This window comes from Sorex araneus, chromosome 2, assembly GCF_027595985.1.
Source record: "Sorex araneus isolate mSorAra2 chromosome 2, mSorAra2.pri, whole genome shotgun sequence".
NCBI lineage: Eukaryota > Metazoa > Chordata > Mammalia > Eulipotyphla > Soricidae > Sorex > Sorex araneus.
In genome coordinates, this window is record NC_073303.1 from 34,836,435 (window position 1) to 34,864,419 (window position 27,985).

Below are 27,985 nucleotides of genomic sequence, written 5' to 3' on the forward strand. Positions count from 1 at the left end.
AATGATGTTTTAAAATTTTTTTCTTTTTGGGCCACCGCTGGCAGAGCTCGGGGCCCTGCACCCAGGGATCACTTCTGGTGGTGCTCAGGGGACCCTGTGGGGTGCTGAGGGCTGAAGCCGGGATGGCTGGGTGCAAGACAAGCACCCTCCCCGGCCCGATTATTCTAAAACAGGTCCCGCGCCTGCTGCTGCCCAGCCAGGAGGAGTGCAGAATCATCACGAAAGCCAGCTGCTGAAACTGAGTATTTATTCCAAATGAGCAGAATGGTTGGGAGACAACAGTCGCCGGGAGAGCACTTGCTTGGCAGGACATGAGAAGTAGCTGACCTATGGGACAGCAGGGGCGGCCCTGGCAGTCTGATGGTACCGCCAGGAGCGCATGGACATGGCCACGATGTGTAGCACTGCCAGCAAGTGACACTGCCAGACAGGAAGACAATGACAACGATGGCGGTGACAGGAAAACGGGGGACATCCACATTCACTTCAGGACAGAGTGGCGAAGACTTTGGTAGCAAAATTGATGCGATTCTTAAAACGGGAATCCCAACAGTACCTCTTCAGAGTCAAAAGCTAAAAAAGACCAGGAGGCGGCAGGTCCCCCGACCCGGAAGAGCTGCTGCCTGTCGCTGAGACACTGCTAGCCTCTGTGTCGGGGCCGGGCCCTGAGGCCGCAGGGTGCGAGATCACGCCGGCACGCGTCAGGCCCGTCCTGGGCTACTGCTCCTCGGTGCCACTCGGGCTGCCTTTCTGCACCTCCAGCTCCTCGGCGCTCACCATCGACGGGTCGATGGCCGCGTATTTGGTTCCGTGGAATTGAAGTAAGTGTATCTGCAGAAAGGCGGCAGCACGGGGACAGATGTCATGCCTCGGAAGCCACGGAGTGACAGACACCAGAGAAAGACTTAGAAAACAGGCCAGTCACCTTGCTCGTGCCCCTGCAGACGCCCCGGGGCAGGGGGAAGAACTCGCCCTGTCCCTCGCCATCTGCCCGTCCCCCTGCTGTGGGACTCAAGGTCCCCCTGGCCTCGGCTGCCTTCACACCCGCACATGTGACCATCGCTAATCCAGGGTGCTTAGACCCACAGCCACAGCTCCTGATGGGGTCAGGGGTGGGACAGGGACAGGGTGCTCTAGGGACTTCTTGCCAAGGCCAAGGCAATTGTTTCTCGCCCCTTTTCCCAATATTCATGACCCGGAGGATCAGGAGGCTGTGCCTGGGGGCGGGGAGAGGTCCTGAAGGGCTGGCACACAAGCTCTGCTTTGCGGGGGGGGGGGGGGGGGGGGGGGAGGCTGGGGTGTGAGTCAGGGCACTGCAAGACCCCAGTACTGCAGGAAGGCGGGCCTACAGCACTGCCAGTGAGAAAACAAGACACAAAAAAGACTCTGTGTGTGTGTGTGTGTGTGTGTGTGTGTGTGTGTGTGTGTGTGTGTGTGTGTGTGTGTGTGTGTGTGACAGGGGTCAAGGTCCCTTCCCAGAGCTGGGCCGTGGCTGCTGCTGTGCAGTTCTGGGGTGTCTCCAATGAATCTGAAGTCTCCAAATACGATCACTGTGTTTTTTGCTTTTTAATCTTTGGGTGGGATTTTGGGGTTACACCGGGCTGTGCTCGGGCCTTACTCCTGGCTCTGAGCTCAGGGATCATCCTGGCAGTGCTTGGGGAACCACATGGGGTGGCAAGGCTCGAACCCAGGTTTGCCTTATGCAAGGGGTGCCTGTGTCCTGTCACTCCAGCCCCAGAAACAATCACAGTCAACAATCAAGCCAGTGTTTCACTTGGACAGAAAACTCTGCAGCTTTCTTACTCTCTGACTCTACCATAACAACCAATACAACAATTTGTTTCCAATCCCACAGGCGTCCTCCCCCCCCCACCCCACCTCCCCACGGTGCCTTACAGGGTCTGCAGGCCCCGAGCTCGAACTCACCTGCACGTACAGGTTCACCTCTGCGCTCCTGCACAGGTACGGGAAGTTGCCCCCCGTCTTCAGGTGCGCCCTCCGTGCGTTGGGGTACAGCTTGTACATCTCCTCCTTGGCTTCCGTGGACAGCGCGCTCTGGTCAAACACCTGTGGAGAACACGCGAGGCAAGGCGGAAGCCTCCTGCCACTCTCACAGGATCCTTTCACAACAGGCCCAGCGTCCCCCCAAAGCCACCGTTCTAGTGAAGGGTTGTCACTGAACCCCTGTGTACTTACTGCTCAGCTCCAATGCCAACTTATGACATTAGCTATAGGGGTTTTTTTGTTTGTTGTTTTTTTTTTTGGGTCACACCCGGCGATGCACAGGGGTTACTCCTGGCTCTGCACTCAGGAATTCCTCCTGGCGGTGCTCAGGGGACTATATGGGATGCTGGGAATCGAACTTGGGTTGGCCGCATGCAAGGCAAACACCCTACCCGCCGTGCTATGGCTCCAGCCCCATTAGCTATAGGTTTTTTTAAAAAATGGGGGGAGGGGCTGAGGTGGGGGTTTGAGCCACTCCTGGCAGTGCTCAGGGGATAATTTGGTGCCAGGGATGAAAACTGGGATTGGTCACTTGCAAGGCAAGAGTCCTAACACTTGCACTTTCTCTCTGGCCCCCAGGTGTGTGTGTGTGTGTGTGTGTGTGTGTGTGTGTGTGTGTGTGTGTGTTTGCCAAATATCTAAAATTTTCTTTTTCCTTTCTTCCTCTTCTTTATTTTTAGGCCATACATGGCAGTGCTCAGGGCTTACTCCTGGCTCTACACATCGGAATCACTCCTGACAGGGATCAGGGGACCATAAGGATTGAATCTGGGTGCTACATGCAAGGAAAGCACCCTATAGGCTGTACGATCGGTGCGGCCTCAAATAACTCATTTTTCTTTGGAGAAAATTCTAATGTGGGTTTTTTCTTAACTATGTTTAAGGATTTCTTCTTAAATATACTGTTTGACTTAGTTAACTAAATCAGTTAATAGCATTTACCGTGAACAACCATTATTGAAAACTCCAATGAACTGATTCGAAGGCCATGAAGTGCTGACTCAGCAGCCTATTGAGTATTATTGCAACAGTCAAGACAGGGACACAGTCTAAATGCCCGTCAGACAAAGCTGTGATTGACCCACTACGCAGCTATTTATAAAGGTAAGATCATGCCTTCTGGGAAGCCAGAAATATAATACAAGGGGTAGGGCACTTGCCTTGCATGTGGCTGACCTGGGTTAAGTCCCCAGCACTCTATCTGGTTCCCTGAGCCTGGCCAGGAGTGATCCCAGAGCACAGAGCCAGGACTGAGCACTGCTGGGTGTGACCTCCAGCCCACCAAAAAAACATATGTTTGTGCCTTCTGGAACACAATGGAAGGACTTCAGTGACTGTAAGTGAAATATGGAAGCAAAACACAAGTTCCAGATCGTTTCACCCATACAAATAATCAAAACAAACAAATAGGATAAAGCAAGAAAACTCACTCCTGGATTTGAAGGCTAACGGCTACCAGAAGGAAGGGGAAAGTGTACACGGGGAGAGCTTTGTGGTGACGGGATGGCTACAACTTTGTGGAGGAGTGATGCTGAACCCCTGAAGTTCAACAAGGCAATGAAAAATCAATTAAAAAGTTAATGTGGGGGCTGGAGTGATAGTACAGTGGGTGGGGCATTTGCCTGCATGCAGAGGACTGGGCTCAGTCCCAGCACCCAGCATCCCATATTGTGCGTATGCGTGCACATCACCCCTCTCTTCCTCTTTCTCTCCCCATCCCTCCCTTCCACCCTCCCTCCCTCCCTCTCTCTCTCTGGCTCTCTCTCTCCCTCACCGTCTGTCTCTCTCTCTTACACACACACACACACACACACACACACACACACACACACACACACACACACACACACACACAAAGCACTCTCTGTTTCTGGTCTCCCAAGCAGCAGTTGGGCCTATCCCTGGAGACGCCCAGCCAACAGGCCAAGTAGTCTAATGTGAGCCTGAGGATATGGTGCCTGGTAACCACTTTGCTTTCCTCTCTGTCCACCTCCAAATTTTATCATTTTTAAAATTTTTGATATTTTTGGGTATGCCACCCCCAGCAGTGCTCAGGGATGACCCTTGACCCTGCACTCAGGGATCACTCCTGGTGGAGCTCAAGGGACCATACGGGTGCTGGGAATCAAACCTGGGTTGGGCCCACTCAAGGCAAATGCCTTAAGCCTTATACTACAGCTCCGGCCCAGGACTTTATGGAATTCATGATTCTCTGTCATTCTTGGTGCTATATAATGTAAGAACAAGAAAAAGACGACACCATAGGGTAAGGACTGTATTTATTTTGATTTCAGTGGTGTCATTCCTGACAGGAAAAATTATTGATAAACAAGAAAAATTATTTTAAAATTGAGAAAATGGGGGCCGGAGCGATAGCACAGCGGGTAGGGCGTTTGCCTTGCACGCGGCCGACCCGGGTTCGATCCCCGGCATCCCATATGGTCCCCCAAGCACCGCCAGGAGTAACTCCTGAGTGCAAAGCCAGGAGTAACCCCTGAGCATCGCTGGGTGTGACCCAAAAAAAGCAAAAAAAAAAAAATTGAGAAAATGGGGCTGCAGCCCAGAGTACAGCGGGTAGGATGTTTGCCTTGAGAGCAGCTGACCCAGGTTCAATCCCCAGCACCCCACACGGTCCCCCGCTAGAAGTGATTCCTGAATGCAGAGCCAGGAGTAACGCATGAGCATTGCCAGGGGTGGCCCCAAAACAAAAGCAAAATAAATAAAATAAAACTGAGAAGAGCGGGGAGAGCAAAGGGATGCTAAAAAATAAAATCCAGGGCTGGAGCAATAGCACAGTGGGTAGGGCGTTTGCCTTGCACGTGGCCGACCCAGGTTCGATTCCCAGCATCCCATATGGTCCCCTGAGCACCGCCAGGGGTGATTCCTAAGTGCAGAGCCAGGAGTGACCCAAAAAGCAAAAACAATAAATAAATAAATAAATAAAATAATAAAATAAAATCCAAGGTAGCATTTGAAGAAACACACCGAGAAATTCTAAAATAATGATAACAGGATCTTGACAAATATATTTAAAAAATCAGTGGGCTGGAGCGGTAGTACAGTGGCCAAGGCACTTGCCTTGCACACCTGACCTGGGTCTGATCCCTGGCACAGTAAGGCCCCCTGACTCCCACCTGAGCAGAGTCAGGAGCAAGCTCTGAGCAAAATGTGGCTTCCAAACAAACAAACGGGAGTTCAAATAGGCTGGAGAGATACTACAGGGGTTAAGGCACTTTCCTTGCAGGTGGACAGGCCAGGCTGGTCCCCGGCTTAGGGCAGGCTGAGCAGCATGGCCTCCTCGGGCCAGGGTGCAGCTGGCCAAGACAGACCCAGCTGGGAGTCCCCCTTTATGAAAACAAAAACAAAAATAAAAACAAACCCACAACACAACACGACACCGACCAAACAAAAAAAGGGAAAGCTTACATCCATGATGGTGACGGGAATGTCCCGAATTTTATGAGGCTCCACGTATGAATTCTGACAATTCAGGGTAAGTCTTGATGCTAGTTCACTCTGACCTAAACTTTCCAACTGCAAGAAGAGACAGGCAAAGTATCAAAATTGATTTGGGTTTGCACACTGACATTCAGCCCACAGATTTTTTTTTTTTTTGGGGGGGTCACACCTGGCAATGCACAGGGGCTCTCTGGGGAAGCCAGGCCCGTACCAGGCATTTATCTGTCGGGATACACTCAAGTGAATGCGGGACACCGCTGACCAGTGCCTCGAACACACCCGCAGCGGGCAGAGAGGGACACTCCCAGCACACGCATCCCTGGCCCAAAGCCACGACCCACACTTACCCTGTCCACCATGAAGTCAATGGCATTAGCCATCATGGGGTCCACGGGGCCAGATGAAAAGTTTCCAAGAACTATTTTTTTAAGCATAAATGATGGCATGAGCCAAAAGCTGTGGAAAAAAGAAGTGATCAGTTACATGTCCAATACTACATATGAAAGGCAGTTCGTTCATCCAACAGTGAAGTTTCATTATCTCAGGACTTGGGCACTTGATATGAAAAGACCTCCATTCTTCCTTCAGAAAGCTAGTTCTGAAGTACCTAATTTTCCTGTATATCCCAAAATGCTAAGAATCAACACGATTTAACTTTTATTTGAGCATTAGGAACAACTTTACACTATATTTGATATTTTGATAATGCCAAGATTTCCCCCCTTCTAATTAGAACTTATTTCCAACTGTTAAACAATTTCCCTTGGAAAATAAACACTGAAGAAATCAGCCTTCGGGGCCGGAGACAGTACAGAGGGTAAGGTGTTTGCCTTGCATATGGCCACCTGGGTTCAATCTCCGGTACCCCATACAGGCCCCTGAGCACCGCCTGGCTCCAAAACAAAAGAATGAACCTTCATGGGGGGCCAGAGAGATAGTACAGTGGGTAGGGGGCTTATCTTGCACGTGGCTGACCCAGGTTCATTCTGGCATCCCATATGGTCCCTCAAACTCTACCAGGAGTGATCCCTGAGCACAGAGTCAGCAGAGAGCTCTGAGCACTGCTCACCTGCTGAGCTCTCTTGGGCTCTACTTTTCTAGTTCTCATTCCCCACAACAACTCCTCCTCCTTCTCCTCCTCCTTTTTTTGGCTTCTTGGGCCACACCCAAGGAGTGCTCAGGGCTTACTCCTGGCGGGGTCAGGGGACCATATGGGATGCTGGAGTTTGAACCTGGGTCAGCCCTGTGCAGGGAAGTGCCCTCCTCATTGTACTGCCTCTCAGCTCCAACTTTCTCTTCTTTTTATTTTTATTATTTTATTTATTTATTTATTTATTTATTTGCTTTTTGGGTCACACCCAGCGACACTCAGTGGTCATTCCTGGCTCTACACTCAGGAATTACCCCTGGCCGTGCTCAGGGGACCCTATGGGATGCTGGGAATTGAACCCGGGTCGGCCGCGTGCAAGGCAAATGCCCTACCCGCTGTGCTATCACTCCAGCCCCCTCTCCTTTTTATTTTTAAAGGAAACAACAGTCTTTTTGTTTTGAGGCCACCCCTGGCAGTGCTCAAGGCGGTGCTCAGAGGACAATGTGGAATGACAGATATTGAATTCAGGTCAATCTCGTGGAAGGCAAATGCCCTCCCCACAGTGTTATCGCTCTGGTCCCATCAACCTTCTCTAAAGGCCAAGCGTGGCCTCGTGAGTGGTGGCCCTCGTCTCTGCCTCCCGCCCCTCTTCTGTGCACTCTCAGATTCAGGAAGCAGCTCCAGGGCAGAGCACATGGCCATCAGCTGAGTGCAGGAGGAAGCCCAGAGAACGGCTCGGTGTGGTCCCAAAACCAAAACCAAAAGACCAAAACTCAAACAGAAACAAAGGGTCAAGAAAGATGGTCCCCACACTGGTCCCGGAGCGGAGCCAGGAGTAAGCCCCAAGAGCCACTGCGTGTGGCCAAAAGACCCAAATAAATAAACTAATTAAATTGTTGGCAGCACATAGGCGTGCAGTTGAGGGGAAGACGAGACAGACTGAGTTAGACACAGGGAACGAAGGCCCAGGGGTGTGAGGACGTGGGTGGGAGAGCAGATACGCAAACCCCGCTGTGACACTGCAAACAAGACCCAAACTCCAGTGACCAAACTTCACAATGGGCCTGTCCAGGGGGACCCTGAACCCTGGTGAGGGAAGATGCTGGTGGGGGATTGGTGCTCAAACATTATACTATCTAAAAACCAACTGTAGGGGCTGGAGTGATAGCACAGCGGGTTGGGCGTTTGCCTTGCACGCGGCCAACCCGGGTTCGATTCCCAGCATCCCCTATGGTCCCTTGAGCACCGCCAGGGGTAATTCCTGAGTGCAGAGCCAGGAGTAATGCCTGTGCATCGCCGGGTGTAACCCAAAAAACGAAAAAAAAAAAAACAAAAAACAAAAAACCAACTATAACTTTCTAAATCATAGTGTTCTAATAAAAGTTAAAAAAAAATTAAAATTAAAGAATGAAATTAAAACACAGCAGATTTGTGTATTAATCTTTATAATTAAATGATCTTAAATTCACTATTCATTATGTATGTGTGTGTGTGTGTGTGTGTGTGTGTGTGTACTCCTGGCAGTGCTCAGGGGACCATGTGGGGTACCGGGGACAGAATTCAGGTTGGCTACATGCAAGGCAAACACCCTCCCCACTGTGATACTGTTCCAGCCAATTTTTAAATGTTTTTGAATGTTTCTGATTTTTAATATTTACATGTTTTTTTAATGGTTTTTGGGTTTGTTTTTTTTTGTTTTTTTTTTTTTTTTTTTTTGCTTTTTGGGTCACACCTGCGATTATTACTCAGGGGTTATTCCTGGCTCTGCACTCAGGAATTACTCCTGGCAGTGCTCGGGGAACCATATGGGATGCTGGGAAACAAACCCAGGTTTGCTGTGTGAAAGGCAAACGCCCTACCTGCTGTGCTATCACTCCAGCCCCTAAGTGTTTTTTAGATGTTTCTGATACTATCTCAGGAGACCGGCATTTACACAGAAATCTTTCAGACATGTCGGCTACAAACAGTTTAAGTCCACATGATGCATTAAGGCTCAATGATCATGTTTCCTGGTCTGGAACGTTGTTTTGATTGCAAGAAGCGAGACTGCCTCATTCCTAGCGGTGATCAGGGGATGCCAAGGATGGAACCCAGGTTGGCCTTGTGCAAGGCTAGCCTTTCTACCTGCTGAGCCCTCACCCTGGCCTCTGTTTCTCACTTTATTTTATTTTTTAATTTAATTTAATTTTTTTTTTTTTTTGCTTTTTGGGTCACACCCGACGATGAACAGGGGTTACTCCTGGCTCATGCACTCAGGAATTACTCCTGGCGGTGCTCAGGGGACCATATGGGATGCTGGGAATCGAACCCGGGTCGGCCGCTTGTGAGGCAAACACCCTACCTGCTGTGCTATTGCTCCAGCCCCTGTTTCTCACTTTAAATGACAGGGTAGGATGGAAGACACAGCGGAGCAGACCTCCCCCTCTCTACTGCACACAAAACCCCAAATCAACATTCTCAAACCCCGTGAAGCAAAACTGTTAAAGACGGTGGCTGGATGCCTCTGGTCTCACCTGTTCGCAGTCCAGGTCTGGTTGAAGATGGAGGTATCACTGAAAGAGTTGCACAGGATGAGGGAATGGACTCTGGGAGATTTGTGAGTATATTCAGCAAATTTCTGGGCCAAAAAGCCTCCCAAAGATGCCCCAAAAAGATGAACCTAATTGCAAACAAATGTAAGAGGTGCTGAAGCAATGATCATTCCTTGTTTAATAATTAATCACCACAGGGCTGGACGATAGTACGGCAGGCAGGGCGTCTGCCTCCTATGTGGTCGATCTAGGTTTGATCCCCGGCATCCCATATGGTGCCCCAAGCACCGCCAGGAGTAACTCCTGAGTGCAGAGCCAGGAGTAACCCCTGAGTATAGTATCGCTGGGTGTGACCCAAAAAAAGAAAAAAAATGAATTATCACAAGTGTTGTTTTTTGAGCAAACTCAGAGTATCGTGTCACCACTAGACACTAGTTAAGCTGAACTTTATCTACTACAGTTAGAAATGTGAAAAACCCACACTTGAATGCAGCTCAGCTGCCCTGTCAAGTAGAACAACTGCACAAGTTAAAAAATATGACTCAGGGGCACAGCAGGGAGGATGGTTGACTTGTACTGCTGATCAGAGTTCAAGCCCCAGCACCACATGGTCCCCCAAGCACTGCCAGGAGTGATCCCTGAGCACTGCCAGGTGTGGTCCCAAATTAAAAATTATTTAATTAAAAATAAATTTTAGCAGCTGGAGCGATAGCACAGCGGGTAGGGCGTTCGCTTCACACGTGGCCGACCCGGGTTCGATTCCCAGCATCCCATATGGTCCCCTGAGCACCGCCAGGAGTAATTCCTGAGTGCAGAGCCAGGAGTAACCCCTGTGCATCACCGAGTGTGACCCAAAAAGCAAAAAAAACCCAAAAAACCCAAAAAAACAAAAAAAAACCCAAAACAATAAAACAACAACAAAAAAACAAAAATAAATTTTAAATGAGATTCATATTTTATTAAAAAAAAAAACCTTAATGTTTAAGAAACTCTGATCCACTCCTTTCGCTACCAGGTATCTACCCAAGTGAGTCACATAAAGACTTGAACAGGAGGGTTTATTGTCAGCATTATTCCTAACAGCCGGACAGTAGAAACAATCCAGACAGGTATAAGTGATGGACAGATGATCATATAGCAGGTTACTGCTTATCAATAGAAGAAAATGAAGTGCTGATCCCAGATGAGGCTTGTAAACACTCTGTGACAGAAGCTGGTCACCCGAGGGCTACCCCAGAGACAGAAAGTGGATTAGGTTACCTGGGTGAGGGAAGAGAGACACTGGGAGGAATAACTCCTAATATAGTTTCTCTCAGGAGTGAAAAATGTTCTAAAATTGGCCAGGGATGTAGCTCAGCAATAAAGCAGTTGCCTTGCCTGGGTGAGGCAAATGCCACCCTGGCATCATACCCTCAGAAAAGTTTCTTTAAAAAATTAATTTTAGGGGCTGGAGCGATAGCACAGCAGGTAAGGCATTTGCCTTGCACGCGGCCGACCCGGGTTCGATTCCTCTGCCACTCTCGGAGAGCTCGGCAAGGTGCTGAGAGTATCCCGCCCGCACGGCAGAGCCTGGCAAGCTACCCGTGGCATAGTCAATATGCCAAAACCAGTAACAAGTCTCACAATGGAGACGTTACTGGTGCCTGCTCGAGCAAATCGATGAACAATGGGAGGGCAGTGCTACAGTGCAGTGCTATTATTATTATTTGGTTTGGGGGCTACACCCAGTGGTGCTCAGGGCTTACTCCCAGCTCTGAGCTCAGGAATCACTCCTGGCAGTGTCGGGGAACCATATGGGGTGTTGGGGACCAAATGCAGGTCAGCTACATGCAAGACAAGCGCCCTACTCTCTGTACTATCGTTTTGGTCTTCAAAAAGTTTCTACATGGGGCTGGAGCGATAGCACAGTGGGTAGGGCATTTGCCTTGTACGCGGCTGACCCGGGTTTGATTCCCAGCATCCCATATGGTCCCCTGCACACCTCCAGGAGTAGTTCCTGAGTTCGTGAGCCAGGAGTGACCCCTGTGCATCACCAGGTATGACCCAAAAAGCAAAAAAAAAAAAAAAAGTTTCTACAGTTGACTCCACCACGTGATGATGGTATGTAACTGAGAATACATCAGAAATCATCAAATTATATACTTTATAAGGCTAAATTGTGAGGGGTATGACTGTATCTCACACAAGACATTATTAAAGCAAAATGGCCCAAGAGCTTTCTAATGTAACTGTTGCAGTGAAGTCAATGGGTGGCCCGAGAGGACAGGGATTAAGGCACTTGCCTTGTATCCTGACAACCCCAGTTCCAATCCCTGGTTCCACACACGGTCCCCTAAGTACCACCAGGGGTCGCTCCTGAGCATAGAGCAGAAATAGCAGAAACAGCCACTGAGAACCACTGGATGTGGCTAAATAAATAAATAAAATATAAGAAAGCTGGAAATAGGAAGCTGGAAATAAGAAAGCTCAGAGGTAGAGCACTTGCCTTGCATGACCAGCCCTCAGTTTGACGCCTGATGGGGGCGGGAGAAGGGAAGAAATAGGGGGAGGGAGGGAGGATGAGAGGGAGGGAGGGGGGAGAGACAGAGACAGAGACAGAGAGACAAAGAGAAAGAGAAAGGTGGGGGAAGAAATGCAAGAAATTAGTTTCAGGGTACTCACTTTATCCAACTGCAAATGGTCTAAAAGTTTTCTGAATCCATCACAGAATTCAAGATGGTCCCAATAAACTGGATACTGCAACTGAAATTTCAATTTTAGAATTCATTAAAAAAAATTAAAGATAAAATGTAACTCATATACCAGAAATATTTATGATTCACATAATAGTAGTTCTCAATTTCTCAAGCTGTGCTTTTTATTAAAAATTATGTAAAAATAAACTCCTTATTGTCTCCTAAATCCACATTTTGCATAACAGACCACTTGAAAAAGAATTAAAAAAGCACACTCCAGCAGTTCTCATACGAACAATTTAATTGTTAATTCATGCCATTTCCCCTTCAAAACAGTTAAGACAGTTTGCGATCAAGGATGAACAGAGCAGAAACAAACTAAGAAAATAGGTCCCTTTAATCCAATTCCAGGACTCAGGGAGGAATCCCAGAAGACAGCGACTTGCCGGAGATCTCTGCAGACCCATGCCGGGCCGGTTTCACCAGGGAAATCTCAGATGGAGCAGGTGTTCTCTCTCCGCCTACTCCAAATGAACCCCTGGCAGCCACAAACTTCCAAAAGAAAAGTCCAGGTACGTGGGACCGGGGACTGAAGACTCCAGGCCACAAGGCGGCAGGGACGGGCAATCTCTCCTTGTCTCCCCACCCCTTCCGGGTCCTGGCTGTCACGCCCACGAACTGCCTCTGGGTTCCAGAGACTCACAAATGAATCTTGGAATGGATTAGCTTGCTGCAGAGATATCTCCAGACCCCAGTCATTTACAACCTTAGAATTCTAGGAGCGCGGGCTGCTTTCATGGCTGCGTAGTATCTCATGATATTCATAACAAGAAACAGGAAATAATTTATCTAGCGTCTGCCAGTGGCAGGCAGGCTTGAGTGATGGTGGGAAAATTTAAAATAATAGTGGGAAGGCGTAATGGTGGTGGGATTGGTGTTGAAATATTGAATGTAATCAATTAATGTGAACAACCTTATGAAATAAAATAAAAAAAAAATCCAATTCCACCCAGAGTTAATGGCTTAAGAGAACTAGAAATAACATCTGTCCTAAGGTGGAGCTGGAGAGACAGTACACGAGGGGAATGCTTTCTTCGCTCGCAGCTGATCCCTGTTTGGCCCCCAGGACTGCACAGGGTCTCCCACTAAGCACTACCAGGAGCGATCTCTGAGCCAGGAGTAAGCCCTGAGGGGCTGGAGCGATAGCACATTGGGTAGGGCGTTTGCCTTGTGCGGCCGACCTGGATTTGATTTCCAGCATCCCATATGGTCCCCCGGGCACCACCAGGAGTAATTCCTGTGTGATGCTGAGTGTGACCCCCCCAAAAAAAAAAGGAGTAAGCCCTGAGCAACACTGGGTACCGTTCAAATTAGCGACCCCCTTCCGCCAATTCATTCTAATGAGAGATTCTCTTCTTCCCTCCCAGCAACTCTCTTATTTTTGGGTCACACCTGACAGTGCTCAGGGATTACTCCTGGCTCTGCACTCAGGAGAGTGCAGGTGCTGGCGGTGCTCAGGGGACCATATGGGGTGCTGGAGATCGAATCTGGGTTGGCCACATGCAAGGCAAACTCCCTACCTACTGTATGGTCCAGTCTCTCTGGCCCCAAGATCCTCCCTTCACTACCATTTTTAAAGGGGTATTCAAAAATATTGTTGTTTTTTTTTTTAACCTTATATATCTTATGACCTACTTTTCCCTCTGGGAGAAACTAGCAAGCTACTGAGAGCTTCCTGTCCACATAGGACAGCCTCACAAGCTTCCCATGGTGTATCCATAGGCCAAAGCCAGCAACCAACTGAATCTCATTCCCCTGAACCTGAAAGAGCCTCCAATGCAGCATCGTTGGGAAGGCCGAGTAGAGAGAGGCTTCTAAAATCTCAGGGATAGGACGAATGGAGAGGTTACTGAGCCTGCTCGAGCAACTCGACGATCAATGGGATTTCGTGATTTTTTTTTTTTTTAGCTTTGTGGGTCACAGCCGGCGATGCACAGGGCTTACTCCTGACTCATGCACTCAGGAATTACCCCTGGCGGTGCTCAGGGGACCATATGGGATGATGGGAATCGAACCTGGGGTGGCCGTGTGCAAGGCAAATGCCCTACCCGCTGTGCTCTCGCTCCAGCCCTGTTTCTCTCCTTTATTTTTTATTTATTTATTTTGTTTTGCTTTTCGGGTCACACCTGGCAATGCACAGGGGTTACTCCTGGCTCTGCACTCAGGAATTACTCCTGGCAGTGCTCAGGGGACCATATGGGATGCTGGGGATCGAACCCGGGTTGGCCGCATGCAAGGCAAACGCCCTACCCGCTGTGCTCTCGCTCCAGCCCTGTTTCTCTCCTTTAAATTGACTCGGTCATTCTGATTTTTTTCACCTTCCCAAGATGGCGCGAGAGGCCCAGGGGCCCTTCTGGGTGATTTGGAACAATGGTTCCACACGTGGGGCTGGGGAGACGGTGCTGCTTGGCGCCTGCAGTGCTGGGGATAACCCAGGCTTGGGGCAGTCCTGAGGGCTAGGGACCGTGTGGGGCTGGGATCAACAGCTGGGTCAAGGGCATGCAAGGCCCACACACCAACCTCTGTATTACCTTTCTGGCCCCTCTATCAGATTTTCTGTCTGTATTTGTGACCCCAAAAGCGGGATGCTTGATCCTACAACAGCCTGGGCATCAGTGTTGAAATAAGGAGAAATAAGCATGGGCCACTCATTTGTCTCTGGGGACTCAGGCCTGTCACCAAAGTATCCCTCCTAGGGCTGGGAGGATGGCGTACAGGGCTGGGGGTTACCTCCAAGTGTGCTCACCCTGACCCTGTCCCAACCAAAAAAAAAAAAAAAGACTGAATTAATAATTTCTTTCTCTGAGAATCCTGTGGGTATAAGACAGGCCCTGAGCTGGGGCTGGAGGGCGAGACCGTACACTTGCCGTGCATATCATCACCCCCCATCCTTGAGCACCGCCAGGAGCAAGTCCTGACTGCAGAGCCAGGAGGAACCCTTGAGCATTTTGGTGTGACTCCAAAACAAAACAACAATAACAAAAAGACAGGTCCTGATCACCCATAGTGCGTCTCCAGTGAGTGGCTGTGCTAAGTTTTTTTTTTTTTTTTTTGGCTTTTTGGGTCACACCCAGTGATGCAGTGTTGGATATCATTGGTTTGTCCTGCTCCCCTTGCCACTAGGAGCTTAGGTATATCAGTCATGCCCATCAAAGTGCTCCCGAGTCACTCCCATTCCTTTGTTTATCTGTAACCACTTCTACCAGTTTATCTGCTCTTCCTCTAATCAAACTCTTAATTTGTAAGGTCAGACCTTGCTAGGACAGTGTACTTGTAATGTAAGTTAATACTGTCTTTCTCCTCTCTATGTCTTTTGAATAGTTTACTTTAAAACAATATCCTTTTTGTATGGACAAAGAAAGACAGTTGTTAATATGCTTTGGTAACATGGGATTTAATTGGCTTCAAATATTATTCACTCCCGGGCATCTGCTTTCTGGACTTAAGCCTCAGCTGCCCTTGCTTCCTAGCACCCCCAAAAGCAGGGTCCCGACGAGGGACGGGACGGACCCAGGGCAAGCGGTGAGTTGTGTGCTACCCTGGCATCGAGAAGGGCCTGGCCAAAGTGCCTAATGCTTAACTATATGTTGAGAGCTTGGTCATGGGCATGTCATGTCATGATCCAAAAGCAACACGAGACTAGGGCCCTGCTAGGGCGAGGAAAGACTAATCTGGCCTGAGCACTATAGTCTGAGATCGAGGTTACCCGGGGAGAGCAATTCTATAAGCTTAATGCGTCTCTTGCTATGTCCATACAAAATGATTTATAATATGAATACTTATATGTTAGTTGGACAAAGAGAGGGGAAACACACCCAGGGGATTCTGCTCTTGGGAGGATATCCTGCTGAAAGAGATTCTGTCCTAGTGAAAGCACCCCCTGAGGGATAGAACTTTACCCCCTATTGATTGTAACCACACCTATGCATAAGCCCCGCCCCTGGAGGATGGGGGGGAGGGGGGATTTAAGGTGGCTGTGAGAGGGGGCTGGGGGCGAGTGCTGGCGAGTTCCAGGGCAGACCCAGAAGAGAGAGAGAATGAAGTAGGATGGGAGAGGAAGAAGCAGGAGGAGAATCAGAGGAGAATGGAAACGGGAATGGAATAAACTGCGATTAAGACCAACCAGCCTGGCTCTGTTCCTTCCTTCACGTGCCTTCAACCTCCCCGGTGTGGTGTCGCCTTTGCCCTTTCCTTTTTCTTTTTTTGTGTTTTTACACAGCACAGGGGTTACTCCTGGCTCTGCACTCAGGAATTACTCCTGGCGGTGCTCAGGGGACCCTATGGGATGCTGGGAATCGAACCCGGGTCGGCCGTGTGCAAGGCAAACGCCCTACCCACTGTGCTATCGCTCCAGCCCCAGGCCCACTCTTAAGACAACACAGCCACCCAATAGGTTTATCGGAAGCGCTTAGATTCATTCTGCTATTACAAACATCGGACTGGACCTGAAATGTAGAGGGGCTTTCAAGTTTGCTGTAGTACCACTGTCTGGGGGAAGCCTCCGCTCGGCAACGTCAGGCACTGACTTCCAGGCACCAACATGCAAACAACCCCTGCAGACCCCGGGAACCACTATCCTGGCCCCCAATATGTTACTTTGAATCTTAAAGTTCCATTTGTGGAAACCATTTCCCAATTCTGAGACAGGGTGGAGACAGGTTCCTAACCAGGAAATCAGGGAATCTGTGTCAGCTAATAGATAGGACGTGCACTTTTATAAGGCCTTTAGCATTTTTTTCTTTTTTGGTTTTATTTTGTTTTGGGGTCACACCCAGCCATGCTCAGGGAATCATATGGGATGCTGGGAATCAAATCAGGTCAGTTGCATGCAAGGCAAGCACCCTACTTGCTGTACTATCACTCCAGCCCTAGGAAGCCTTTAATTTAAAAATACTGTGCCAGGTCTTAGAAAGAGAGTTCAAGGGGCTCAAGCACAGGCTTTGCATGTAGGAGGCCCAGGTTCCACACCCAGCACAGCATGGATACCCCAGAGCACCTCTGGGTAAGGTGCCAAAACATAACTCCCCCCGCTTAAAACATTTTCCATTCATGACTGTTTTCTTTCTTTTCTTTTTTTTCTTTCTGGGTCACACCTGGCGACGCACAGGGGTTACTCCTGGCTCTGCACTCAAGAATTACTCCTGGCGGTGCTCAGGGGACCATATGGGATGCTGGGAATCGAAGCCGGGTCGGCCACGTGCAAGGCAAATGCCCTACCCGCTGTGTTATTGCTCCAGCCCCTCGTGACTGTTTTCACCAGAGAAATTTTTATGCAATCTGGGGTCTGTAGGTATATGAAATAAGCATACAAATCAAGTATCCCATAACAATTCGAGTTTCTTTCAAAGTAAATTTGTCATGACCCCCATATCCAGTTACATGACAGAGCTGAGACCCACAGTTTAAGTTCTAAGAAGCTTCCTAGGCTGTCGGAAGGAGACTGCACTGCATGCAGCTGACCTCTCGATGCCCGGCACCACGTAGGGTCCCTTGAACACTTCCAGGAGTGACTCCTGAGCAAGAAGCACAGGGTCCCCCTGAGCACGGGCGAAGCCAGGTATGCCTCCTGCACCAAAGGGGGGAAAAAAGTAAGCTCTAGAGAGGTGATGAAATTAGATGCAACTCAGTACACAGAACTGACTCCAAGTCAAACTGGGAACTACAGAAACATGTGGGTTGTGGCTGTCTTTTGTCACTAAAGTTTTGCAAAACGTTGCCATGGAGGGGAGTCGTACTAAGTGTCAAAGGGTTGTCTCCTGAAGTCCTTCCTCACAGCTGCCTGTGAGTCTAGAATCAAACTTAACTGGTAAAAAGAATTGTGCCTCTTAGCTGCTCGGTTACCAGGAAATACCCGTCAGGTTTGAAACTTCTCCACAGGTTGAGGTACCTGGTCAAACTCCCGCCCCCTTTGTTTCTGTCACTGCTGCAATGACCGGGAGACCCACACCTAGCTGTGAAGCTAATACACGTGGTGGCACGCTGCAGTGTGGCACTCAGACACACGTGGCCGTGGTGCTCAGGAGAGCCTGTATGGTGTGGCAGGGACCATCCCACAGGCAGGTGGGCGCTCCCGGAGCTGCGTTCCCTCCCCGGCTGATCATCTGTGGCCCTGGCGAGACAAGGCCATTCCCAAGGCGGGGAGAGGTCTGGGCTGAGAGCTGCTTCCACCTGCTCTTCTGGCCTCTGGAGGTGAACAGAGGTTACCGAAAACCTAGAACAGAGGCTCAATGAGCCCTCCCAGGAATCTGTTTTGTTTTTCTGTTAGTCTGTTTTTCAGCCACACCTGGAGATGCTCAGGTGTGCTCCTGACTCTGTGCTCAGAAAATACTCCTAGCAATGCTCGGGGAGCCGTATGTGTTGTCAAGGACCAAGCCAGGGCCCGATGGTTGCAAGGCAAGCGCCTTACCCGCTATGCTCTCTCTCCAGCCTCATCTTTTGAGGGATTCCACAGAAGAAAGAGTTGGGGGAGGCAACAGGAAGTGTCGGCAATGAGTCCCCAAGAAAGAGGGCATCAGGAGGAAGAGGAGTTGGATTTGGCTTATGTGGCCCGGGCTTGCCGGTAAGAGATCTGTCCTTGAGACAGACAATAAAATAAGGAATATACGGAGTACTCTGCTCTGACGGAGACTAGCATTTCCACGTCCATATTCTAGGCCCCCCAAACAGCTGCCAGCTCCAAGGCCAAAGAAACCAAATTTCTAGGGACATGAGGAGACCAAGGCAGGAAAGTCACTCATGAGTGTGGTGCTGTCCCCAATGACACCTTCCTTCTACAGGAGATGCAAGAAAGGCCACGGCACACTGAATTTTGAGAAACTCAGTGATAAAGTAAAAATCAGAAATAAACAAAAAAAGGAAAAATAAACCCTCCTTGGCCAAACACTAAGGGTCTCGGGGCTTGCCCTTACCTCCAGGTAAGGGGTTTCCACAGGCGGCAGCTTCAGTCCCTGGGCATGAGGGGGCCCCCTGTGTGCTGGGATCCCCCTCATTGCCTCAGAAGTAGGGCTGCAGAAACGAGGTGGCTGAGCGTCTCCCCGCTGCTGCTGACCGGGGTGGCCTTGCAGCTGCCAACAGGGACGGAGCTTCCTGCCTATGAGCTACGTCCCAGGGGAGAAGCACGAAAATGCAGAGGCACACTCGGGCACCGCGCTACGCTCACACGCCGCCTTCCTCAGAGGCACACTACTCGGGCACTGTGCTATGCTCACACGCCGCCTTCCTCAAAAGGCTTCCACTCACATTTGCACTTCTGGGGGAGGGAGTTCCCAAGTGGTGCTCAGGAGGTCTGGGGACCCCATGACAATTTTCGGCCAACCAGGTCGTTGGTTCAGCACAAGAGCTGCAAGGATCGGGCATGCCCGGGCCCCACCCCCGGCAGTACCTGTAAGACCAAATGGCACCAGGAATGAGACCCGAGGCAGGGAGCATGTGCAGCCTGACCCCTCAGCACTGCACTATCTCCCACCCCTCATCTCCCATTTTTGTTTTTGTCTGGGGGCCAGATGTAGAGGGTCTCAGGAATCAGTCCTGGAGAGCCTGGGGGACCACATGGGGATCAAACCCAGGTTGGCTGCGTGCAGGGCAGGTGTACTATCCACTGTACTATCTCTCCAGCCCCTCGTTATTAGTTTTTAAGATTTTTAAAAGGGAAACTTCTAACTTCAGTGAAAGGCTGGAAGTTTCTATGCCCCAGCGCAGTCATTCAGAAGCACAGAAACACAAGCCGTGGGCTGGGGCCCGGCCGCTGACTCGGCTGTACTTACAGCAATGACCCGGTAACCCCATCCGGTCAACGTCAGAATCTGCCGGAAGAACACATCTGCGGTTCCGCTGACTGGAGGCAGGAATATGAGTGGGCACCGGATGTTTCTGGGGCCTGCGTCGTAGAGTGACCATATCTTACTGTCATCGTCGTCCACAATAATCTGGGGTAAAGGTTTAGGGGAAGAAAGGGACAGCATTTAGATCTGGCTTCACAACACTGCTTTACACCGTGATTCCACTGGCAATTCGCGTCACACCGCCTGCCTGGGTCAACACAGACCAGTGTGCATGATGATGAACTGCTTGACTCTTTCTTCAGTGCTGAGAAAACACTCCACAGAGCCACTTTCTATCAAAGAATGCCTTGTTATGAGCTGAAATGTTTCCTCCTCATTCATCAGTAGATGACGTTTGTTTTGTTTGTCCTTAGCCAGATTTGGTCTCTGTCTGGCACCTTCCTTCTTCCATGACTATGTGCGTGTATCTATGTGTGTGCATGTGTATGTGCACATCTGTGTGAGTGTATGTGAATGTCTGTGTACAGTATCTACATGTGTATGTATGCATTTGTGTATTTGTAATATGCATTTATCTATATCTGGGTATGTGGATCAGTGTATGTGTATATATTTTTGTTTGTTTTTTTTTTTTTGCTTTTTGGGTCACACCCGGCGATGCATAGGGGTTACTCCTGGCTCTGCACTCTGAAATTACCCCCTGGCAGTGCTCAGGGGACCATATGGGATGCTGGGAATCGAACCTGGGTCAGCCGCGTGCAAAACAAACGCCCTACCCGCTGTGCTATTTCTCTAGCCCCTGTATGTATATGTATTTGTACATGTGTGCACCTGGGTACATCTATGCATGAATATTTCTTACCTGTGTGTGTGTATGGACTTGTACATGTGTGCATGTGTGTGTATGTATGCTGGTGCATGTGTGTGTGTGTTTGTGTGTGTGTATGGCTGGCTGAGACAGCAGGATCAGAATGGAAGGAGGAGGAGTCAGGACTTGAAGCTCTCAGAAGAAACTGAGCAGACGGTACCACTCAGGTGATGCTTCAAAACTTGACAGATACCAAGGGGGAGACTGAGGCCAGACGCAGATGCAGATGCCACTGTCCCAAACCGCTCAGTCACGGGTGGAGGACTGCATGAGAGAACATGGGCTTTGCTGGGTCACCGAAGGAGGGGGAGGAGACGAGCATGAGTAAGCCGGCCTGCAGCCCGGCTCAGTGTGGAGTCAGCTCTCGGGGTTCAGTGTCAGTCTGTCTTATCTCACTCTGTGACAGGTTCATTGTAGTTTCTGTGGACTTGTGGTGATATCAGGAAGTACATTAACTGCTTGAACTTATGTAATTCATTTATGAAATGTGCTCAGGGCTCCATATGCAGTGTGGGGGATTCGAACCTGGGTCAATCTGCAAGGTGATGTGCAAGGCAAGTATGCTACTGGCCATACTATCTCCTGGGCCTTGGGTAGCCTTTGGTCAACGCAAATCAGTACTTGTCCTACTTATACATTAAAAAGTTCAAGGCCGGGGCTGGAGCGATAGTACAGCGGGTAGGGCGTTTGCCTTGCACGCTGGGGACCCAGGTTCAATTCCAGCATCCCATATGGTCCCCTGAGCACCGCCAGGAGTAATTTCTGATTTTGTAGAGCCAGGAGTGACTCCTGAGCATTGCCGGGTGTGACCCCCCCCTAAAAAATGTTCAAGGCCTCCAGGTGCTATTTTCTGAGAGTACCTGCTGGTGTCACTGAGGGAGGCACCAGGACACAGATGTCGCTGGGATTCTAGTACAGGAGTGCTGCAGGGCCTACCAATTTCCTCTCCACTTCCCCAAGCTATGCGTGCTCTTGTATTGCCCTTCATATTTTGCTACTCACAGTTTTGCATTTCCTGCTTCTTTTTGGTTATGAATATGATCTCCCCTCCAAAATCTCATAATGACCTTTCATAGTTCATACAGTAAACCTTAATCTTATAAAATCCCAGAGTAACCAAAATGATATTTTCTGAATAGTTAAAACTTGCTTACCATTTCCATTTTTTTGTTTGTTTCCGGCCACACCTGGCAGTGCTCAGGGCTTACTCATGGTGGGACTCAGGGGACCGCACGTGCTGTGGGCACTGTGCCAGCTGTGTGCAAGGCAAGTGCCCCTAAATGCTATCCTATCTCACTAGTCCCACTTCCACGGTGACAATTTTGTTGGAGTTTCTTTAGGAGACACACTAAATGTCTGATCATTTAAAATCCAACATTGGCCCAGAGAGATAGCTCAATGAGCTGGTGCTTATGCTTCGTGAATTGGGAGCCCGGGTTTAATTCCCATACCACGTGATTCCTCTGAGCACTGCTGAGTGTGGATCAAAAGAGAAAAGGAAAAAATTTACCAGGGTGCTTCCTATAACTAAGCACTGCCAGGAGGTCCTATAAATACAGAGTTCAGAGTAGCCCCTGAGCACCAACGGATGTACCCCCCACTGCAAAAACAAACAAACAATTAAAACCCAGCAAACTTTGGCAAACTTATGATGACTCGGTAGCTCAAGCTGATGAGACCACGGACACGGATGAAACTGCTCCCCTTAATCACCTCTCTGAATCTGTAAATAAATGGGGGTGTTGGGGTTTGCTCACCCACTTGCCACAAGAGCAAATGCATCGGGGAATCTCACATGGGTTAGGTGAGGGGGTGGGCAGGCATGGGGTCCCAGGTACCAGCACAGGGTTACAGCTTCCTGGGTAGCAAGAAATAAAGCGGGGTGATTTTGGGTAAGCAGCCAAATTAGTTGTAAAGTTTTTTTTTTTTTTTTTTTTTTGGTTTTTGGGTCACACCTGGCAATGCACAGGGGTTACTCCTGGCTCTGCACTCAGGAATTACTCCTGGCGGTGCTCAGGGGACCATATGGGATGCTGGGATTTGAACCCGGGTCGGCGGCATGCAAGGCAAACGCCCTCCCCGCTATGCTATCACTCCAGCCCCATTAGTTGTAAAGTTAATTTGATTTTTTCCCCAGAGGGCAGGTAGCCCAGCTCAGGGCTTACTCCAAGCTCAGCACACAGAGATCACGTGAGCCTGGTGGAGTTCGGGGACTAGATGGGATTCCAGGGCCTGAGTCTGCGGCACTACCTCTCCAGTTCCTAACAGTAAACGCCTTAAACCACTGTACACTTATACTTCTGAGTAAACACCGAGACTCTAGGCTAACCGGAAGAGCCTCAGTCATCTAGGATTACTGTAGACAATCCAGAGAGATCAGGTTCCCAGATGACTACAGCGATGAGTCACGTGACCCAGGGTAGAACTTTAATCTGAGGCACAGATAAACACTGTTGGACAGCTCTGGGCACTTATTTCACAGCGACTATTGCTCCATACATGCCACTGATCTATAGAGAGCAGGTCAGACATTCCTTCTTGCTCAGAAATGCAAAGCAAAGGTAAAATGAGTATCATTCAGCTCACTTTGACCTCGAATGCTTCTCAAAAGCCCATGACACTGGTGACAGGGAGAGGGAGACTTTTAAGCTCGGTGCCCCAAAGTCCTGACACAGGCAGTAGCTTTTACACACCCACACTAAGGCATGACATCTAGATTACACACAGAACAGTACGGGATTTTGCAAAGAGCAGGTGTAGGAAAAGTCATACATACCTTTTTAAGGGGAACTGTACTTCTAAACCAGTTATAATCAGGAGAGACTTTAATCTCTCCCATGATTAGGTGAAATGGAGGTTAACCCTGAAATAAAAGCAGGTGAAGTTTCATGTCAAGAATTCAGGTTTACATGAGAACTAAACATACAGTCTGGTCTAGTCATAGTAATATTCATAAAAGAGTAACGCCAAGGAAATTGGTTCTTTTACCTTATGGGTATACAGACTTAAATTCCAGAAAGCAATCTGCTAAATCCTCACACTGCAGGGGAACATATGGCCTATGAGGGATTTATCCCACCCCCGCCAAGTTCCTCCTGGAGAGAAACCTGCTCTCAAACCCTGACGTGACTTACCCACGGTCCATGGCTTCTGCAGAGAGAGGGCCAGAGACAGGACAATGCTTTCTTTTCTTTTTCTTTTTGGTTTTGGGGTCACATCTGGCAGTGCTCAGGACTCAGGCCTGTTTCTGCACTCCAGGATCTGTCCTGGCAGGGCTCAGGGTTCCAGGGGTCCCACTCGGGTTGGCTGCATGCCAGGGAAATGCCCTGCCCACTGTATTATCGCTCCAGCCCAGGGCAATGTTTTCTGACTCCATGATGCCCTGTTTACAGGATTCCAAACCACAATGCCATCACCTGTCCTTGAATCACACTTCAAGAACCTATTTTTTTTAAAAAAACCTTACTGAATATGGGGTGCTGGTATTGAACCCAGGTCGGCCAAGTGCAAGGCAGGTGCCTTACCTACTGTACTATCCTTCCAGGCCTCAAGAACCTATTCTAATCAAGATTAAATTCTGTCTGACAGAATTTTTTTTCCACTTTCAATCTTTTTTTTTTTTTTTTTTGCTTTTTTGGGTCACACCCTGCGATGCACAGGGGGGTTACTCTTGGCTCTGCACTCAGGAATTACCCCTGGTGCTGCTCAGGGGACCATATGGGATGCTGGGAATAGAACCCGGGTCGGCTGCACGCAAGGCAAACTTCCTACCCACTGTGCTATCGCTCCAGCCCCACTTTCAATCTTTTTATTAGGACCCTAAAACACAGTTTGGCCAAATGTTACAGACCACCTCGCAGCTGCCCAACTCTGGGCCACTGGCGACTTGGGTCGATCAATCACAGGTGTGGCTGCTGGCTCTGCTTTTCAGTCTGTGAGCATGGTCCTGTGTGAAGGCATGGGACTCACTATACGGCCCCAGGCACTGTACTCAGCAACTGACAAAACTTGTGCCTTCGGGGGGGAGGGGGATGTGTGGGCCTCTGTTTTGCGATCGGCCACTTCTAGCTCTTATCAAACTGGAAAAAGTCACAGCTCCTTTCCGACGCATCTTCCTCTCTCTGACTGTTTCACCGAGCCTAGACTCGGGGAGGCACTCGGCGGGCACCATGTGTGCAGATTACACAAATCACTGTGCCCAAGGCCAGCGCAGTGGCCCCACTGACTCAGGCGGGACGGATCTGTCGGGCGTGTCAACTCCACGGCTGCCCCGCTTCACGCAGGCCTCGTGTTGTCATGACAGGAACTTGAAATGACAGTTCTCTGTTGCGGATTCTACTGCTAAGGGAGGAACTTCTACCCACCGGGCTGGAAAGACTCAGGACTGCTCTGCGTGAGCCTGCCAGTCCCACTCGGGACGTCCTGTGGGCCTGGATGCAGGGCGGACTCCGGGGCACCCTCCCGGGCTGGCTTGGGGCTGTCCTTGGGAGCGGGCCTTGGACTTCAGGGCCGGGGATTCTAGACTCGTCCTACTAAACACTCTCCCTGGGGCTGAAGAGAGAGCACAACGGGGAGGGCGCTGGCCTTGCACATGGCTGACCTGGGTTCGATCCCCAGCATCCCCTGTGGTCCCCCAAGCGCCACTAGGAGTAATTCCTGAGTGTAGAAGGAGGGTAAGCCCTGAACAATACCTAAAAACGAAGAAACAAAACAACACTCTTCCTCAGCCCTCTAGATGTGTCTCCCAGGCCGCAAGAACCCAGCGGGACCCACAGTTACTGCTAACTTTCTGGAACTCCAAGGAAATGGTAACTAAACTTGCTCCACACTGCGGTGTTATTAGAAATGTTTGCTAAAAACCTAATTGCTCTTAAGTAACCCGTACGCCAAACAACAACAACAAAAATAATCTCTCAGTCTCAGCTGAAAATCAGTGTGCAGAGACGTGACTGTTATTAATACCGAAATACAGAATTCTTTGAACATCCATTTTCTCTTAAATATTAACAAGCTTAGGGGCTGGAGCGATAGCACAGCGGGTAGGGCGTTTGCCTTGCACGCGGCCGACCTGGGTTCTAATCCCAGCATCCCATATGGTCCCCTGAGCACCACCAGGGGTAATTCCTGAGTGAAGAGACAGGAGTAACCTCTGTGCATCACCGGGTGTGACCCAAAAACCAAAAAAAAAAAACAAAAAAAAACAAGCTTAATAAAAAGTCATTTTAAACCTTATACTTTTTTTTTTCTAAATCAGTTATTTTTAATTGAAAGCAATGAGCACACATAGCTCCTCCTGGAATATTTTTTTTACCTGAACAGACTTAAATTATTCCCATATAACTGAAATACTTTCTACCACTAGAAAACCACATGTTCTAGATTTGCATTTTTACAGGCAATTTTTCTACACGAGGAGATAGATAGCATCAACTAGTTTTAGCAAGTAACATTCCAATAGGTATATAAAACACCCTAGTGACGTAAAGCCAGGAAGCTGCTGCCGGATTTGGCAAACTTGTGGTAAAGTTGATCAAAGTCACCATTTCCAATCATTTGCAATCATTTGCAAAGTATACACCACACAAACCAAACCACCACCCAAATCCACCTCACGCTGGGGCACACACTTTCAGGCCCCTCCACTTTTTCCCTAGCAGGAAGTAGAAAGAAGTTCCTTACCACAGTCCTCCGTAAGCTCTACAACTACCTCAGCCCAGCAGCACAACATTTTATAACAAATCCTGCTGGATGGAGACATTCCAGCGAGCGCGGGAATTCTTTGCAGAGACAAGTGGCTTGGACACTTGTGCTGCTCTGGCGCTACATGAAAGGCAAGGTCTGGAGCAAATGTCGAAGTGGACCAACTGACTTCTCTGTGAAAAATAGGCTCACTGCTGCACGGGGAAAGCAGCTGGGCACCCTGTGAAAGGAAGTCTGTTTCCCCAGCCCTTTCTCAGTCCCCTAAAGGCAACTGATACTCCTCCAGGTCACGAGAGAAACTTGCAATCGATGGCCAAGGTTCCCAGCGATTGTGACCCAACCGGTCAGTAATAGGAAAGGAGGAAGACAGACCGTGTGCTCAACACCGATTTCTCTCTCCCGACTCAGTTCCTCACAGAGACAAAAGTACCTACGAAAGCTGGTGGGAAAGGGGCGGCAGGTCATCCCTGAGCTGGGTCACTCCCTACAGTGCTCGGGAGCAAACCCAGAGTTCCTGCGTGCAAAGCCGGCTGCTCTCCTGTCCTTCAAGTTGCTTCACAAATGTTTCAACCATAAAGCCGGCCTCACTCGTCAGAGGCTTCTGCTGCTGTAGCTCAATTATCTGTCGCCAACCTCCATACGGATAATCTTTGACATTAATACGAGGCACGACAAAATATTAGAATCGGAGAGCCTCGAAGTGAAGCAACTGGCTTTGCAATGCAAGTCATCCTTTCTCGCCAAACAAGAAAAGAGTTTTTGTTTTGATTTTAGGTTCTGAACCCCTGGCAGTGCTCAGGGAGGCCCGGATGCAGTGCTGGGGATTGAACCCTGGTCAGCGACAGGCGAGGCAAAGTGCCCAACCCCTGCACCACCTCTCTGGCCCCCCTCATCCTTTCTATAGATCACTGCAGGGAGAGGCGTGTCCCTCTTCTGCTCTGGATCTGACTTTAAGCCTCCCGGGAGGAATGACCGTCCACAGCGCACTCCACCGCGACGGCTCCTCTGGGGGCTGATGTGCAATCAGAGCTCCCGCGCTGGATCGATCGGGCAGCGTGGAGGGCGTCTGCCGTGCACCTTGCGGGGTTCGATCCCGGACATCCCATACGTCCCTGGCGCCTGCAGGAGTGACCCCTGAGTCCAGAGTCAGGAGGCAGCCCTGGGCACCGCTGGATGTGGCCCCCAAATAAAATAAAATATATTGAACAAAATAATGTAGAAAAAAAAGTTTTGGGGAACTGGCAGCGGCTCGTGGGTCTCTGGAAGCACAGTACCAACAAGGAGCTGGAGCACTGTGGACGGAGGCAAACCAGCCGCATCACCGCACAACTTACGAGCCCGGGGAGACTCGTGCGCCCCCTCTCTCAAGGCTCACCCTCGGCAGTGACAGCGACACTGTGGCGTGCAGCCTCGGGGGTCCTCCCAAACCCACGACACGCACGCTCCCGGGAGCCTGCCGCCCCGGCCCCCCGCGCCCGTCCCACGCGGGACCACCGGCAGGTCCCCTTGGACTCACTCTCGACCCCACTCGGAGACACACGCTCACTCACGGGGACACGCGGTCACGTGCACGGTCACATGGCCCGGCCGCTCGGGGCCACACGCACGGCCGCCCCGCACAGCCCCGCACAGCCCCGCCCCTGCCCCCGCCGCGGCCCACCCCGCGTCCTCTACCTTCCGCCCCTCCCGAGGAGGCTCTGGTCTCGAACCCGGCCGCGCGAGGGGCGGCGGGCGGGCCGGCGGCGACCGGAGCGGGCGCGGGGCCGCGGGGGCACTCGGGAGCGGGGCGCGGCGGGCCCGGGCGCGCGGCCGACGCC

At 50.0% G+C, this 27,985-nt stretch overlaps 1 protein-coding gene across 5 annotated transcripts; it reads right to left on the reverse strand.

Moving 5' to 3' along the window:
- Positions 1-230: 230 nt before the first annotated feature.
- SPG21 (SPG21 abhydrolase domain containing, maspardin) lies at positions 231-27,982 on the reverse strand. Of its 5 annotated transcripts, none has more exons than XM_055128805.1 (9): positions 27,843-27,982; positions 23,245-23,331; positions 19,583-19,744; positions 11,746-11,826; positions 9,067-9,212; positions 5,811-5,919; positions 5,431-5,538; positions 1,927-2,067; positions 231-831 (listed from the first exon to the last, which is right to left on the reverse strand). In XM_055128805.1, exons 2-9 carry the CDS (start codon positions 23,305-23,307, stop codon positions 718-720), a joined length of 924 nt encoding a protein of 307 aa, XP_054984780.1. In that variant the 5' UTR covers positions 23,308-23,331; positions 27,843-27,982; the 3' UTR covers positions 231-717. The 5 variants fall into 5 exon arrangements, with proteins under 5 accessions (XP_054984780.1, XP_054984784.1, XP_054984782.1 ...); XM_055128809.1 differs by lacking the exon at positions 27,843-27,982 and adding an exon at positions 27,719-27,736; XM_055128807.1 differs by lacking the exon at positions 27,843-27,982 and adding an exon at positions 27,544-27,676.
- Between the last annotated feature and the right edge of the window lie 3 nt (positions 27,983-27,985).

Coding starts and splice junctions, on each gene's coding strand:
- SPG21 (XM_055128805.1), bottom strand. CDS start 23,307: ATGGGAGAGATTAAAGTCTCTCCTGATTATAACTGGTTTAGAAGTACA. Junction 2,068..5,430: donor TTCCCGTCACCATCATGGAT/GTAAGCTTTCCC, acceptor TGTTCTCCACAG/GTGTTTGACCAGAGCGCGCT. Junction 832..1,926: donor AGGTGAACCTGTACGTGCAG/GTGAGTTCGAGC, acceptor GCCTTTCTGCAG/ATACACTTACTTCAATTCCA.